Source organism: Copidosoma floridanum, unplaced genomic scaffold (genome assembly GCF_036245765.1).
Source record: "Copidosoma floridanum isolate Cflo_tuat_1 unplaced genomic scaffold, Cflo_Japanese_pri ptg000026l, whole genome shotgun sequence".
In the NCBI taxonomy this organism is placed as follows: domain Eukaryota; kingdom Metazoa; phylum Arthropoda; class Insecta; order Hymenoptera; family Encyrtidae; genus Copidosoma; species Copidosoma floridanum.
Window position 1 is genome coordinate 3,080,111 of NW_028321903.1, and position 18,916 is coordinate 3,099,026.

Below are 18,916 nucleotides of genomic sequence, written 5' to 3' on the forward strand. Positions count from 1 at the left end.
TCTACTTATTGTACTAAGCTCTATTTGAGGCAAGTACGTAGGTAGAAAAGATACTGATTCTGCGATTTAAAAAATTGAAAAATTTCAGTTTTTGTTACAAAAGCACTAGAGAAATTTTTTAAATTACTATCGAAGCTGCTGAAATGATAGATATTAATGACCATAATAAACGTAAAAAATTCTGTGTAATTGTCCACTCACGATATTCAAGAGTAAAGCCTAATAATTTTAAGCTTTATCTAATTACAGTAAAAAATTGTCAGAATACGTGTGAAATTAATATTTTTTATGTAAATATGATGTATTTTAATAAAAACTTTAAATAGCTTAAGTATCAGATATGCGTCTAGAAAGAAGTGATGCTAATTGTAAGAACAATTTTCTTTGCATTTATAGGAGAAACTTTTATTTATGCAAAAAGATTTTGATTTTTTACATAATAACGATTGTGATGGAGACATCATGTACATGGATTATTTTTTTAAGCAAATTGACCAGGACTAAGTCAAATTAGATTAAAAACATAAAAATAATTATTCATAAATGTCTTCTCTATCTGCAACGTAACGTGCTATTGCTCCTGGTGTTGTAAGTCTTTCAGCATCCATGTCTGGTATCTCAAAGCCAAATTCATCCTCCATAGCCATTATAACTTCGACATGGTCTAAAGAATCCAAACCCAAATCATTAACGAAGTGAGAGTCCAGCGTAAGCTATAAAAATAATGGCGAATTATTTTGACAAAAAAAATAAAAATAAAAAATTTTAAGTGTGCGTCATCTATGTGAACAGAAACCATGGTTCAAGCTAGCTGATGGACACCAAAGTAAAAATTAAACTAAAACTACTTTCAAAATCCTTGCAAAACATGTGCTTTTAATTAAGGACTGAATTATAAACAATTTAATAAAAAGTTCGTTTGTCTTTAACGTGCAAATACGCAAACAACGTTTCGCGTACGCCTCATATTCTCTCTCCAATAAACCTGATTTCCTTTTAGCACCCTAAATAAGATTTCAAGAATATCATTACATCAACGGATAAATTCTACTGTATCAATTAAAATTTTTTAAAAAGAAGTCACTTATTTACAGTGTAAATTGCTGCTAGCGACCTCTGATGGTTTTAAATGGGGTGAGCTTTCAGAAAAATCTCTCTGTATATCAAGTAGTCAAAAACCGTGCAACTCATTTCGCTGAAATCTTAAAGTCAAAGTATACTTTTGACTAACAGTATTGGTAAAAGTTGTAGATAAGTAAAAAAGGAGTTAATATGGTCATATTTGCCAAGGATATATTCAGTAATTATCATTTTATACATGATGATTCATGTAACCACGAAAGTGCCTGCAAGACTTTAAACTTACATGCTCTGCGCTTGCGCAGCAGATGACAAAAAGAGAATAAAACGTGTTATTTTACTCATTTTACTATGTTATAATCACTCATAGGCTTATCATTTAGGATTAGCATTTAGGCTTTAGTGTTCCGAGAACTAACAATATTTTCGCCATCATGGGCGCTTCGATCCATTTGGTTATCCCCTCTAAGCTAACTTACGTACGGAATAAATTCAGAATACCTCATAAAAAAAAAATCTATCAAATAAGCTCTTTCAATTGACATTTCATCTGCTTCATTAAAAAATACGTTTTTAAAGTACAAGAAACATTATTATATGAGTACTCAGTCATAAGTATTGCGAAAAAAATTAAAATCAATAAAATAAAGTTAACTTAACCACGGAAAAATGTTTCTTCTTTAATTAAAAAAATCTTGCACTTAAGTACCTAAGAATTCAAATTTAAAGATTTTTACTATAAAAAATTGTTTTTTTAGGTAAATAGGGGTAAACTGCCAGTGGATGACCATCTACCCATGAATGACCGCTTTATAAAAACATTGATATAGTAATTATAAGAATTGCTTGAATTGGTAAAAAAAAAATTTTCCTTCTAGACTTTTTCTTAATCACAACTGTGGCACAACACAAAAACATTAATACTGTTATTTATAGTTTTAAAAATGTTAAAGTGTAAAAGTATATATAAATCTAGAAAAATATCAAATTTAAGCTTTGAAAATCATGAAAAGTCGTTTTTAAACACTACGTACTCTTTTCAGATTTAACAATATTCCTTATTAAAACTTATATTCTAATGTCTAAAAATTTCCATTTAACACAGAAAAAATGATTTGCACATTCTAAAAAGCAATATAAAAATGAAAAAAAAAAAAAAATGTATTAGATATGGACATTTACTGGATGCTTAATGAAAAAGTTTCACCAGTTAAAAATTTTTTTAGTCATACATTTCTTGCCAGTTTTAAATCTTCGCAGTTTTAACAAACGGCCCTTTCCGTTGATTATAACGTGAGAAAGTGCAAATCAACAGCCACTTAGGACCATCAAATATTTAATAATGTAAGGAACGCAAGGTACATTTTAGCATCATTAAATTTGTTTAAACTTCCTTACAGGTAGTTATTCGACCAAAACTGCATGAGTTCTAAACAAATATTCTTTCAATTAGAATTGCGTGTCAACATATTACGGCACTATACTCGGTGAATCTCGGCCGAAGCCGAGACGGGAGGCTGCTTACTGTGCAATAAATCACAAACCTTCCATGAAGTGCATTTTTTTTCTAAAAAGATCGCACTTGAAAATCAATTTTAGACCTCAAATTTGGAAATAATGGTATCTCATTAGCTCCTAACGTTTTACCCATGACTTATAGCATACAACTTATAGCGTACAACTTTTAATACTTTTAAGTCATACATACGCTCGTGCACCCAAAAAAAGATTTTTTAGATAAATGTCAGAAAATTCTTTTGATTTGTTTTCTTTCTACATTCTTTTCTAATAAATAAAAATTTTAGACAGACTAGCCACATAGTCCTTTGAAAATTAAATCTTTAAACTAGATGCTTACACACAGGTACTTATAAAAATGTCATCACGAAATGTTAGTTCTTTATAATAACTTCAAAAATTAAGACCTAACTACTTAAAAAACGAGTAAACCATTCGAAATAATAGACAACATGACATTTTAACAGTTGGAAAGACCGAGCCACTTTATTGGAAAAATACTATGATTTGAAGTTTGATAACATACCTGTATTGTGCAAGCCAAAAGAAAGCGTTGTACATAAATTTAATTGTATAGTACTTGTTTTTTAAGATTTTCCCGTACTTCATTCATTTTTATAATACACAGGGATGATTTTCAATGATGTATCAATGATAATGTTTGACCAAAATATTTAACTGAATCTCACTTTTGAAGATTACTATACCACAACACTCCAGGAAAACGGCAGCGATTACACGCTTATAGACTAAGAGAAAACAAGCATGTAAAATGTCCCTCTAGTGGCGAAACTAAATCACCACGTACTTTGGAACTCAAGGTAGGATAAGGTGGGGCATTCGGAGCGCTGTTTCACAGCCTCACCTTTTAAACACCATTAATTGAAAGATGTTTTTATTATGATACTAAAATAAATGTAACTTATACGTAAATAATTTACGAACAAATAAAATATTTTATTCTTTTAACTGCATTTAAAAAGATTTTAAAAAATTTGAAACCGTAGTGACTGCCAGGTTGGAAAAAGTGGGGCAATCAGAGCGCTTTGCATCGGGCATTCAGAGCGATGTAATGGTTAATTTTTTTTTTTATTGTTCAAACTGTCTGACGTACAAAATAGCATTACTTCTTCAATTACTGAATTACAAATTGTAAGTGAATAAGTGAATAAGTGAATAATACAAATGCAATGTTTATAAGTAAAAAACAAGCTCTGTTTTATCACGGGTACATTAATTTTTTTTGAGGTTAGAGCAAACAAAACTAACTTTACGAAACCACTCTAAATATCCCATGAAAACCATTTTAATTGCCCCTTTTTTAAATCATCAGTTCTGAAAAAATTTGTTAAAATTTTTGTTGTATGTAAAGTTCACACAGAGCGCCATCTATATAATTATAGTAGTACTTAAGTATATGACTAAAAGTCAGTTGAATACAAGCTACCAGCCTGTACAGACGACAGATATAAACGACGGTAAGGGTTTTTGAATGTAGAGGACAGCAAGGCTGTACAACAATAAATTCAGTTAAACATTATAAATATAACGGACAGTGTGTTTTTTCCTTTTACCTAATTTCCTGTACCCTAGCACATAATAGTGAAGAAGCAGTCTCGCGCAGTGGACACGGCTATACTGACAGGTTATGGGCCCAGCGCGCTTTCACTGCGCGGGACTGTCTTCTTTTCTCCTTCGCGAGTAGTTTTGTGCCGGGGATCTCGTGCTTCCGTCTTCTTTGTGTGAGCCCTGAAGTGAAAGGCTTTTATTTGTTATAGTCAGATCTTTTCTTTTTCTTTCTTTGCTGAACATGAGTGCAAGTGAGCAAAGCGAGAATCTCGAGTCCGAGGCCGAGGTTGTGGTCGACGGCCCGACAGACGACGGTGGGGTGGTGCCACCAGCGACGGAAGCTGCGGACGACGAGGGCCAGGAGGAGCAAGAGCAGGAACGACGGTCAACCGAGAGAGAGGAAAGGCCAATGAGAGACGTGGCGTGCCAGGTGAACAGTAAGTCATTTTTCCCTCTGTAACTGCGAGTGGCAGCGGATGTGTTTATGTGGTTGCATGTGGCCTCTGTCGTCCGGGATCTTCCGGGTTAGGACTTAACACGGGAGAGGAGGTGAGCAGGATAGAATACTGTACAATGATTGTTACAAACTTTAAATGAGGATGTTCAAGAAACGTAGTACCCAAATGTAATCTTGAAAAGATAAGTTTAATTGAAAATAATTTGTTTTGTAGTTTTAAAACTATAACTAAGGAATAAAATGTGCCGTTTTGTGCGGATTCTATGAAATCCTTTGCAATCCAAATTTTTACAAACAATTTTGATCGTGACAATATAAAAACCCGATTCAATCATAAGAATACAACTGAAGTTGAAACAATCTATTGTACAGTGTTGCTGCATATTATTACTATCCCCTCAGAGGAAAAAAATGCTGTATATAAATAGAATAAATAGAATGTTACTTAAACTTTGTGATTACCATAACACCAGTTGCGTTAATAATATCCATTTCTAATATAACCTTAAAAATTGTATGTTTATCAAGAAAATTTGTTTTTCGGTATTGACACTTGTGATCAGTATTTTTTAAGTTAATATAAATCGAGTTGTTTGAGTTATTTAAAATTGTGACAACAACGAGAGTGCATTTTTAAGTGAAAAAAACATTTTTCTTTATTTTTTATACCTATCAGTGAGTAGAAAATTAATGAAATACAATTTTTTAAATAATAATAAAAATTGAGAAGAAGATATTATGCTCTACTTTTAGAAAATAGTACAATCAATCAGACATCTCACTTGAATCTTCTGCATCACTTGTATCTATATTACTTTCATCCGTATTGCTGATATTATTCGTGTCATCACATATGGTGCTAAAAGATAGTCACTTGTTAAGAAATGGACAGTTGAGAAAATTTTTACTATATGCATAATGTACAAGTGATTGAGGACATTTGCAGCATTTCAGTAAAATTGTGTATTTAATTGGTTAGTTTCATATTATTGTATGTAAAGAAGGAGAGAGCGACTTTAAGAAAAAAAAAAAATAATAAAGACTAGTAATATTGATAAAAAGTGTCAAAAAATCACCTTTTTTCATATTTTAAAAAATATAGGTTACCAGATACACAATTGAAAAAAAAAAATCAAATAACATGGCGTAATATTATGAGATAAGAACTTTCTCTACAATAATTGGCTCCTAAAACATAGAATGGAGACGAAAAAAAAATTCTGCACAATAGATCTTTTAATATAGAAATCTAAAAAAACATTGGCGTCCCCAGAGAATTCCAAGCAAAAAAAATCATAATAAAGAAATAGTCGAATTTTTGAAAAATAGGCTTCAAGGGCTTATATATTTTTTTAAATTGTTTTTTAAATATTGTTAATAATAAGCTTATACTATCATTGTACAGTATTCTATGCATTGTATTTGTAAATAGCAATTTTGTCACATCGAAGTGACACTATAGGTAAGAATTAAAACTAAAAGTCGAGTTTTTTTTTTTTTATTTTGTTTTTTTTGGGTTATGTCGAAGTCTTATTTTTCCAAGACAGCGTAATTTGAAGTCATTTTTAATGTATGCACTAGATTACTACAGTAAGAGTCTTGAACAGTACTTTTTTCTATGATACTAAAGATGAACACAAGTTTTAATACTAAAAAATCGATATTTCGAAGTAAAATTAGAATTTTGAGGTTCTGTCGAGGTCTCATTTTTTCAAGACAGCTTAATTAGAAGTCATTTCTAATGTATGCACTAGATTACTATATTGAAAGTCTTGAACAGTACTTTTTTTTATTATACAATTAGTATGAACACAATAAACACAAGTTTTAATACTAAGAAATCGATTTTTTGAAGTAAAATTAAAATTTTGAGGTTATGTTTGATTTATATATCGCTGTAAGGGTGAAATTAAGATAGGGCAGCAAAAAATACAAAAAAATATACGCTTTGTATGTTTGTATGTATCGTCTGCTATTCTTAGAAGCTAATTAGTATCATAATATTAGGACTTTTCCATCAGAGCACCAACTTTAAATAGACGGTACACTGTAACATGTAGTTCTCATAACTTCTTAATATTTTTCTTTTTTTCCTATGCCTAAAAGCTTCAATTTCCATTTTGAATCGTGTCAATATCTTATTTCGTTCATGAGATATTAGATTTTGAAAAAAAAATTCGAAAAAGGTCCACTGCGCGCTGGTTTGGTGACGGGGGCTCCTGGCCTCATCCACGTGCCGGGACGCCATCACCGCGGCGCAATCATGGCGATCGGCCCGCTTCCACTCTCTACAGTCCCGGAGTGCGCACGTATGTGCTGTGTCCGCATGTGTGCGTGCACGCATGGGCAGCCAAGACGCCATCTTATCTCTCCTTAACTTTATCCCGGCGCGCTAGGACGTATGTGTTCTACGTTTCCCTGTGCGTGTCAGGAGGGGGGGGGAGAGCGGCCTAGCCTGGCGACTGGTTACGCGCGTAATTGTTACATGAATTGTGTGCACAAAGACGGGGATACACATGTAACCACGGTTTTATTGTAGATGAGGAAGTAATCGACGCATGTATGCGACTCTTTTAACTGGGGGCGGACATTTGTGGAGAAGATCTTGTGAGGGACTTATCCGTGAGAATAGACGACGGATTGATTATATATGCAAATAAGAAAGAGTCGATCGCAGCCATCTCAAAGAGTAACTTTGAGCCATCAGAGTTTGACAAAATATCATGTGCGATTAAAAATTCTGGCGGTGTTATATTTCTGTCTGCGAATAACACTGAAAGTCTGAGAACTCTAAAAGGCATGGACGCACTTGAATTCTCGCCCGGGTATTGAAAGAGAGCAACATTTAAAACGACGGAATTGAAAAAAACTGATTTTCTGACTGATAAAAAGACAGACGATGAGTTTGACGACGAAATGCATTTCGGTAAATACAACGACAGAACACCAAAAGAGAAATCAGCGAAATCAGATTTTCTAAGACAGTTGAAGATTGTAAAAGACGAAAAGGTTGCTTTTAAATACGACAGGGAAAAGGACAGACTTGTCACTCAAACACAAGTCATTAATAACTACTCAAGACAGACGACTGATATAAATAAATTTCTAGTTATAAGGAGAACGGCTGCAGAGAAAAGGGCGACCCTGCAATGCCAAATAGGTTGGCTGGAGGAACGACACAAGACGGAGCATCAAAGTACACTGAGGACCACGACAGAGACAGCAGATCGGCTGAGGGCTGTAGAAGAGGCAGTGTCGGCTATCTCCAGACTGACCGAACGACTGGAAAACTTCATGACAGCACAAGAGGTAGGTCAATCAGATGCTTTAAACTCAACGGCTCTATTCTCGTCGAAACAAAACCACGAGCATAGAATTGATCATCTTTCGGAAAAAGTTTTTAACCCTACATTGCATGACAGAACGACTGATCTTGATCGGAGTGAAAGGTTACAACTCGAAGTGTTGAACAAGGACTCACCTTCTCGTTACGATTACAAATTAACCCCTTAAACGAAGATAGAATTATTTCTCGATGAATTATTTTCAGAGTTAAAAATTAAAAGACTACTGCATGTATTACATGACACTGTTAAATTTCCCACCTTTTTGTCACCTAAAGAATTAGATGATCACAAAGAAAGAGTACGACATATAATAATTAATCACATTGATGATTTCTATCACTTAAAGACTGCTCATTATTCAAACCCCAAAGAACTGTTGAATAAACTGAAAGAAATTAAAAGGAATGAGACTAACTTGTCGTCGAACGAGATCAGACGAAAACTGTACACCATTCGGTATTTCCCCAATAAAATGACAGGGTCGGACTTCGTTGATAAATTTGAAGAGCTCCTCAGAAGCTACAAAAATTTACAAGGGAAACAATCCTTATCCGAAGAAGAGATACGTGACGCATTCTATAATGCTGTCGTTAACAACGTATCACAGATTGAAACCCTTGACGCCATGATCGAAGATGCGCAAGGAAAGAGAATGACCTATGACCGCTTAAAATCTTTCAAGTGAACAAAATACCCAAAATAAAAGACAGAAAAGAGACAATGACAAAGGTCATAAGAATGAAAGTAAAGCCAAAGGACAAGGTGCAAACGCAAACGAAAAGAAAGGTAAGACTGTACTTAGGCAAAGCAACGTAACTTCCTCCCTGTTTTCAAGGGCTGTCAGTGACACAAAGACTGATAATTACAACCTAATTAAATTCATAGCCAACTCAGGAGCAACCGATCACTTAGTCAACTCCAGACTGGTATTTAAGAGCTTAAATTACAGTAAGACAGGCAAAGTTAAATGTGCGAATAGTAATCCTTTGGTAGACTTGAAAACGGAGGGAGAAGGTACGGTTGTTGGCAGAAACAATAATAACGACTTAACACTGAATAATATGATCTGCTCCGAATCTTTGTCGGAGAATTTACTCTCTTTGAGAAAATTTGTAGACTTAGGCGTAGCCATATACCTTGACAATAATAAAATCGATATATTCGATCCGACTTCGAACGAGTCATTTGTCACAGGAGTTTACCAACAGCCATACTGGCTTGTTGAACTGAACATTCATAACAAAGATAAAAATAAGACTGACAGAAGGCTAGCATACCTGGTGACGAATGACTCGGGCGAACCTTGGTACAATACACGAAGCCGAGTGATAATAAAAGACAGCAACCAAGACAGAAACTGTAGTAAAAATGTCGAGCAAGGGGAACCGACTGAAAATTTATCAATGCCACACCCCATAGACTCTTGCTTCGAAAACTCAATCAAAGACCGTAAGCTTTTGAATCCAGATAAAATAAGTGTGGAAAATACATCCATCAATGACAGTTATAAAACCCTCGAAAAAACAAACCCCATAAACGAAGCGGTCTTGTGGCATGTTAGGTTAGGGCATGCTTCTCTCGCCTACCTTAAAGCTTTTCAGAAAAATTTTCTGATAACAAGGATTTAAAGAAAGTCACGTTTGATGACGGTATATCCAGTTGTGACGTGTGCTCGATGGCAAAATTCAGCAAACTTCCCGCTAAGACAGTAAGAGTGAGAGCTACAGCTCCCCTCCAGATCATTCATTCAGACACCATGGGTCCAATAAGTCCGATTTCACATCCCAAACGCTACAGGTATGTGTCGGTGTTTGTGGACGACTACTCCAGGATGGCCATGGCATATCCAATGAAAGCTAAAAGTGATACAGGAATTTGCTTGGAGAATTTTGTTTAAAGTTCCAGAAACATCTTAGGGTATGACGCCAAATTTTGCTACCTCATGTCTGACCAAAGCACACAGTTCACCGGAGGATACACCCGAGAAGTGGTACAAAGACTGGGGGCCAAACTGCAGCTGGCTAGCCCGGATACACCAGAGCATAATGGAACAGCTGAACGTTTCAACCAAACAATTGCAAAGAAAACGAGAGTCTACATGTTTGACTCCGGTCTCCCAGAGAACATGTGGGACTTGGCCTTAAGCGCGGCAGTCTCCGCATACAACCGGACGCCTCACAGATCAAATGAAATGGACATCTCGTTGGCGAAATTTGCACCTCATAAAAATCTCAAAATCGAGCAGTTGAAACGGTTTGGATGCCTGGGCTATATGAAAATACAAAGGAATACCGGTCCGAAATTCGGCTCGTTAGCTCAGCGAATTGTTTTAGTTGGGTACACTGCCACAGGGTTTGTCCTGATGAAACCAGAAGACGGAAAATTTTATGAGAGTAAAGACGTGAGATTCAATGAACGACTGGTGTACAAGGACAGATATCTAAAGAACGATATATTGAATTGGGAATTGGTCACAAAAGAAATTAATAATGACAGCTGGCTCCTGAACTTTGACGAAGAAATGGAAGAGAGTACAAAAACGAAGGGAGAGACCGTTTAACGAAAGAGTGGACGACCGCCGAAGAAATCTGATACAGGGAAGACTGAAGATACTGCACCAGCAAAACGACAGAAGCCGATACATGACACTAGCTTTAAAGGATTGCAGATAGCCCATGACCCAAACAACCAAATCAGCTTTGGGCAAGAAAACTTGGACGAAGAAGATTGCTCTGTAAATCAAAATCAGGATGAAGTGTACGATGCGTTATTGGCAGAAATCCACAAAGATCCAACCAAATACCAAGAAGCCCTGAGGAGTAAAAGTCGCACAGAATGGTTGAAAGCAATAGATGAAGAGTTGAAGGCAATGAACGACAACAACGTCTGGAAGATTGTGAAGAAATCAATGACTGATGGCAAAGGCAGAAAACCAAATGTAATTGATTCTCGATGGGTTCTAAAAAGAAAAGAAGACAACTTCGGAAACATAATATACAAGGCCAGGTTAGTCATCCGTGGATTTAAAGACAGAAATCAGTATGATTTGTTGGAAACCTACGCCCTAGTCTCTCGACTGGCTGTTATCCGAGCCTTGTTGGCGGTTATTAACAAATATGATCTGGAAACACGATAGCTTGATGTGAAGACTGCGTTTCTGAATGGTACAAGGAATGACGAGATTTATATGGAAATACCAGACGGCATCCCTTGTGCGCAAAAACTAAGAGAGACCAAAGTTTCCAGATTAAAAAAATTCCTGTATGGACTCATAATCAGTCTTAAACGTTGATATGAAAGGTTTTTCGAGACAGCTACAGAAATACGACTAATGGAAGATCCTAGTAAGCCTTGCCTATTCATATGGAAATGTGAAGACAAATTCTTGATTTTGATCCTGTATGTGGACGATATGTTAATGCCCAGCAACGACGTTAGAAAACTTACGGAAGTATGTGATAAGCTTAAAGCTGAATTCGAAATGACCGACCTGGGGGAAGCGAATAACTTCCTGGGAATACAAATTGACAGAGACAGAGCGAATCGAACTATTCGATTAACACGGGAAACCTAGACAAATAAAATACTGCAGAGATTTGGCTTGGATAATACACGACAGTGCAAAATACCTATGGTGACGAGACAAGTCGTAAACTTACAGCGAAGAGAAAGAGAAGAATCTGGGAACGAATAAGACCGAAAAACGGACAAACTGGAAGTTTTTCCATATCGGGAAGCGGTTGGTAGTTTGCTGTATCTGGCAAACACTATTCGACCCGATATCTCCTATGCAGTGAATGTATTAAGTAGACATCAGATTAATCCTACTGAAGAAGACAGACAAATGGTTAAGAGAGTTTTCCGTTACCTCAATGGTACTAAAAGGAAAAAAGGAAAGTACTGACTTTTAAAGGAAACACAGAAATCATGACTGCTTATTCTGACGCAAGCTTCGCGGACTGCAAAGATTCACACACGACAAGCGGATACGTTATAAAACTGTTTGGCGACTCGGTGTCTTGGAGAACACACAAACAAACGTATGTCTCGTTGTTGACTTGCCAGGCTGAATACATTGCAATGAGCGAAGCATGTCAAGAACTAATGGCTCTAAGAAACACTTTGACAGCAGTGTTAAACACTACACTTTATCCAATGACTGTATGGTGTGACAATAAAGCGGCCGAAGCAAGCGCTAAGTCTTTTGGTGGAACAAAACTCAAACGTCTGTACGAGAACATTGTGTGAAGGAGTGCGCTAAATACGGGTTTATTTAAATCAAATGGATCGCCTCCAAAGAACAGATTGCCGACATTTTTAACAAAGCTTTACCAATTGAATTGCATGAGAAATTGACTGCCAAACTGCTAAATGACTGACAACATTATACGACAGTAAATCAAAGTCTATTTTTCAAAACTAACCATTATTGTTTAAATCTGTTTTAGGCAACAATCAGTAAAGGGAGCTCCAGAAGACAGCGAGAGGAAGACCGTCAGTTTACTTTGCAAGACAATCAGTCATAAACAATTTGAGATTGGCGTTCTGAGAAACTGAAGGGAGTGTTGTATGTAAAGTTTACACAGAGCGCTATCTATATAATTATATTAGTACTTAAGTATATGACCGATGCTGCGCATCGGTCTACAAGTCAGTTGAATACAAGCTACCAGCCTGTACAGACGACAGATATAAACGATGGCAAGGGTTTTTGTATGTAGAGGACAGCAAGGCTGTACAACAATAAATTCAGTTTAACTTTACAAATATAACAGACAGTGTGTTTTTTCCATTTACCTAATTTCCTGTACCCTAGCACATAATAGTAGAAAAGCAGTCTCGCGCAGTGGACACGGCTATGCTGACAATTTTTGTTATAATTTTTTATGAACATGAAGCCAATATACTTAATTTTTTATTTTACATATGAAAATTGAAGTTTATCAATTTTTTCGAATATTTTTTATGTGATAAAACTGATTTCAAAACCATTTTATTCGACCATAAGGTGACAGTACACTTTAACTTGTTTTAATTTGAAAAATATGGTTTTTTATTATTATATTTGGATGCAAAAAAATTGCGTTAAGGTCAGGACTCTGAAAAAAAAATCTACGGAGGCCCAATACTGAATTTGACAATATTGTTATCAGCAAACAAAAGATAAGTTGATGTAGAAGAAAACAAACCAAAAAACGTAACGTTTTTTGTTTACGGCGATTCAAATAAAAAAATCAAATTTCCAAGTTGAAAAAATGGTTTTTTTTAGATAAAAAAAAACAGTTTGCATCGAATACAAAAAAATTAAACAAGATAGTTGTGGATCTTGAAAAAATCTATTGATTGACGCTTGGTAGGTACCATTTTAATACACAGGTGTCGAGGAAACTCGAAGAAAAGTGCGAAAATAACCGTTTTGTAACCATGGAGCGATTTTTTTTTTTTCTTGTTTTTAAAGTTAACTTAGTAAAAGTACGCAAAATAGGTTCACTAACTTGAAATTTTTTTTGCCAATATACTGAAATTTTTTTAAAACACTGCATTTTTATGGAGAAAGAAAAAAAAAAAAAAAAAAAAAAACCGTTATAACGTTTCTATTGGTCGAGAGTTTATGCAAGAATGGTTTTTCAGAGCTCAATTTTTTCAAGTTTAAACTTGTTCTACTTTGGTGTTTTAACAGCAAGTGAACTTTCTTAATTTTTAACCCCAAAATCGACCATCAAAAAAAGTGCATTTTTTTCGCATTTCCTTTCCACATTATGATAAGTATATTTATTTAACCAATTGCATTTATTGTTTGGATTTTCATACGAATTTCAAAAAAAAAATGTACGGCTGAGATCATCAGGATCAAAGTTAAGGGTTTTTTTTTTTTTTTAATTCCCCACTTAAAAGTAAAACACGTGAAGCTCTGAACCTTGGACACCTTACTTGTCACTACTAAGTGAGCATATATTAAAAAATACTTGCAATCGTTATTTTTCGTCCCACACTGGCTACGATCCTTTGAAAAGAGAGATGCCACGCGTGGTTTGCGTACTGGAATCAGGCCAGAGGAATTAGAAAACACGTGGACTTAATTACGCACAGATATTGGCACAGACGAACGTGTTCGTTAATGGTTCAGGAACATCGTCCTGAATTTAATCCCATTTTGGAAGTGTCTCACTATGGAAAAATGACGTTATTGTATGCAAAAATCGAAGAAAACAGAGTTTTTTGTAATTTACTCCTATGATATGTTAAGCGCAAGTATCGGACCACATTCAGTGTGTAGGTTATAGAAATCCGGTTAATTTATCGCCGGTTGAATAAAATTTCATCAATTGTTTATCAAAATAATTGCAATTTAGTGTCGAAATTTTCAAAAATTAAATTTATTTTTCATTTCAATAGCAAAGCTCTTACGTGCTTGAAACTTTTAGAGAATATGCCTTTTATGATTCTCTATACGCCATAAAACTTTCATCAAAAAATACTCATTTTTTGATGAGGAATTGCTTTTGTTTATTAATATTGCGTACAATGTTTAATGCAATTAGAGCCTTTTTCCGTCGACAAAAACAATTTTTCCGGGGCTAATTTTTTTCGTTGAGACCTAAATTTAACGATGCTGCTTTGGGCGTTGTAATTTTTAACTATTAAAATCTCTAAAATGGCCCTCGAAAAATGGTCCATTTTCGGAGTGACGTTTTTTGTTAATATCTCAAGGCCAACAACTTCGATCGTCATAAAATCTCAACAATGAGTAGCTCTTATTTTTCTCCAAATTTTAAAACCAAAAAGAACGGTGTACAAGCTGCAGAAGCCGAGATATTTTTTTTTTTTAATTAATTCATCATTTGTTTATTTATAAACATTAACGCTTCAAATTTTATATGAAGCTAGTTCTATCCTTATATTTTATTATCCAAACCTCAGCTGCGTTCAAACTGCTCTCAAAAAAGTGCAACGACACTTTTAAAATGACATTCATTTTGGCCGACGGCAGATTACGTTGTGACGTCATCAGAGCCAAGCTCAAATTCAAAATCGGCCGACGTGCTTCAAATTCAATGAGTGAAAAAAATATGTTGTATCTTCGTCGTTTCTTTACCGATTTTCACGTTTTTTTTTAAATCTAGGATAGCACGCAATTTTGATAACAACTAGCTAGGGTATTTCCAATAATTGTTTACTCAAATTGTTATAAATAAATTTTTTAACAAATTTATCATTTCACACAGAAAATACTGACAATTTTAAAAAAATTTTGAACAATTTATTAATAATTTATTTATAACAATTTGAGTAAACAATTATTGAAAATACCCTAGCCAGTTGTTATTAAAATCGCGCGCTATCCTAGATTAAAAAAAAAAACGTGAAAATCGGTAAAGAAATGACGAAGATACAACATATTTTTTTTACTCATTGAATTTGAAGCACGTCGGCCGATTTTGAATTTGAGCTTGGCTCTGATGACGTCACAACGTAATCTGCCGTCGGCCAAAATGAATGTCATTTTAAAAGTGTCGTTGCACTTTTTTGAGAGCAGTTTGAACGCAGCTGAGGTTTGGATAATAAAATATAAGTATAGAACTAGCTTCATAAAAAATTTGAAGCGTTAATGTTTATAAATGAACAAATGGTGAATTAATTAAAAAAAAAAAAATGTATCTCGCCTTCTGCAGCTCGTACACCGTTTTTTTGGTTTTAAAATTTGGAGAAAAATAAGAGCTACTCATTGTTGAGATTTCATGACGATCGAAGTTGTTGGCCTCGAGATATTAACAAATAACGTCACTCCGAAAATGGACCATTTTTCGAGGGCCATTTTAGAGGTTTTAATAGTTAAAAATTACAATGCCCAAAGCAGCATAGTAAAATTTAGGTCTCAATGAAAACAATTAGCCCCGGAAAAATTGTTTTTGTCGACGGAAAAAGGCTCTAATTGCATTAAACATTGTACGCAATATTAATAAACAAAAGCAATTCCTCGTCAAAAAATGAATATTTTTTAATGAAAATTTTATGGCGTATGGAGGATCATAAAAGGCATATTCTCTTAAAGTTTCAAGCACGTAAGAGCTTTTCTATTGAAATGAAAAATAAATTTAATTTTTGAAAATTTCGACACTAAATTGCAATTATTTTAATAAACAGTTGATGAAATTTATTCAACCGGCGATAAATTAACCGGATTTCTATAACCTACACACTGAATGTGGTCCGATACTTGCGCTCAACATATCATAGGAGTAAATTACAAAAAACTCTGTTTTCTTCGATTTTTGCATACAATAACGTCATTTTTCCATAGTGAGACACTTCCAAAATGGGATCAAATTCAGGACGATGTTCCTGAACCATTAACGAACACGTTCGTCTGTGCCAATATCTGTTCGTAATTAAGTTCAAAACTGGGTGCCTTTCGTCTAATTCCTCTGGCCTAAATGGTTGTGCGTGGCGGATTGCTCTCGAGCTAGCGCTCATACTAAATAAATATATGTCTTGGACTCCGAGTCGAAGTCAGTGGGGTGAACAAGTGGTGGATACAGCTGCTCCAAAATACGAGTCCTAGGAGAGTGGAGTGCATCAGTATCGGAATAGGCGGGATGAACGACACATCTTGCCAATAGTGTAATAGCATGATACACGTGCTTGAACGTTTGATGCTTACAAATTTTTTTTGCATAATTAGAAATAAAACCAATTTCATTCGCAATAGTAGTATTTCAGGTTATATCTTTTTTATTTCGTCTCGACATGAAAGCCATTTAACGTTTTAAATTATAATAACCACAGTGGTTTTTTTATTCGCCTGAGCAATGCTTGTATAATTTGTATGCTTATGATTCGATAAGATAGACACATTTTTTTAGAAATGTAAGTGTTTACTTTTTTGTGCTGTTTAGATTTTTATCGGCAGCCCTACATCACTGCCGAGACATTATACATCGATACTACTCCAATGTATTTCTGATACTTCGCTGGTGCATTAAGGATACTTTTTTTAAGTAATTTGTATGCTGCTTATTACTAATTTTATTCCGGAAGAATGTATATAGTTATATGAATGCATGTCTACGCGTTTGTGACAAAGCGTGTATTTAATACTGTGTATGCCGCATACAAATAGCCCATAGCGTATCTGAACGCTTAATGTACATACGCACAGACATGCTAGCGTCAAAATTTTATTACATATTGTAGTAAAGCGTTTTTTTTTTTGCATAACAGTATAATGTTACCAGTGTTTATTATCATCAATTACTTGTAGATGTTTACCATACAACAGTATAGATTCTGAGTTAAGAATTATTCTACATGACGATTCAAGTTATGATCAACTAAATAATAGTTGTGAGCCAACAAAAAATAAAAGACAATTGACTCCTAGTATACATGTACCGCATTATAAAATATCTGTACATCCTCATAATAAACCAAAAAAATATTTTTCTTTACCACACGAATATAAGTGTTAAAATAGATGTTTATTTTTATATCCTGTAAGATTATCTTTATTTCCATTAAACGTGACGACATCAACAAACTAATTCAGGTAAATTAATAATATTACCCATATAGAACACTTAACGTCCCCAAGCACCTTTATCGTAGCTTTTGCACAAGAGCAAACCGCCACACACGAACTATTCAGTCAGTGTACTCCGTGTGTCTTTGTCTCCTACAGTTATGTAGTATACAAGCAGGAAACGAATTTGTTTACATTTGTGCAAATGTCTTCATACCTCCAAAAGCGATTTTGTTAAAACTTTGCACGAATATCAATGAAGTTGTCAAAAATAACATATCAGTTTTTCAAAACATTATCATCGCAATATCAATCGCAATAGGCATTTATCTACAAAATTATTGACAACTTACATTTGATGGGAAAGAGTAACTTTCTCGGAACTTCCACTTTATACTTATAAGATGTTTTGTGTATAAAATAAAACTATTGGTCTATAGTGCGCGAGGTTTTTGCGTAAAAAAGTGAGAGGTAGTACACGTATTGTATCTTTACCCTTATTGTATTTTATATTTTATGTACAATAAGCTAACGTATAAGTCAATGTGTTTACATTCTTGAAAAGGTCTCCATGATGAGACGAAATATTGACAAGTATATAAATAAAAAAATTTTGCTCAAGAAAAACCAAGTGGTGTTTTATCGTTGATGTAAATCTTAAACGACTTATATTTGAGCTCATGTTGAAGACGACAAAAAAGGAAAACTTCATGAATTCTTTTTCTCGAAATCCGAGAACGCGATTGTGTTAAACTTTGGTGACAACATCCATACAATGTTTTTTGGCAAAATATATTTTTTTCCAATGCCCTTCAATTAAACTACTTCAATATACATCGAATACAATTGAAAAACACAGTCGAAAATTTCGATGCACAGTAATAAGGTCTTTTATATTTACTGTGATGAACTAAAACAATGAGTTTCGACTCTTTGGAGATCCAAGACACTTCTCTCTTGCGCTTCATAAATTAATCTTTATTAATGAATACGTGCTCATTTATATAAATAATTATACATCCACGAGATGGCAAAATCTCACCAAAGATACTTTTACATAACATATTGTCCATAGTCATATACAATTACACGAATGGAGGCAACCTCAGTCATTTGGTAATTATAATCCTGTCCGAATCTGTGGTATTTGTGAGAATGCAGGTGTGGTACACATGGAGCACGCAACCCACAATTCGGAACTACTCAAGTTCATGAGAGTAAAAGAGAGGCACACGGAAGCAGCATGGAATATACCTCTCTCACTCTTATGGGCTTAAGTTGTTTCATATTGCGGATTGCGTGCTTCTTGTGACTACGGTCTTAGTTAGCATTATTTATAAAATTTTTTAATTAATTTTATTTTGTTTTCTTGAAAAAACAAAAGATAGTTTATAAATTAAGGTGGCTTGGGTGATTTTCATCAAG

At 34.5% G+C, this 18,916-nt stretch overlaps 1 protein-coding gene across 3 annotated transcripts in view; it reads right to left on the reverse strand.

Annotated features, from left to right (window-relative positions):
• Positions 1-399: 399 nt before the first annotated feature.
• The window catches only part of ND-ACP (NADH dehydrogenase (ubiquinone) acyl carrier protein), a 29,743-nt gene continuing 11,226 nt past the window's right edge, over positions 400-18,916 (reverse strand). For all 3 annotated transcript variants that reach the window (XM_089595603.1, XM_089595602.1, XM_014355119.2), the window contains exon 3: positions 400-713. In XM_089595603.1, coding sequence (XP_089451729.1) covers positions 534-713 — 180 coding nt within the window. In that variant the 3' untranslated portion in view covers positions 400-533. The remainder of the gene's footprint in view (positions 714-18,916) is intronic.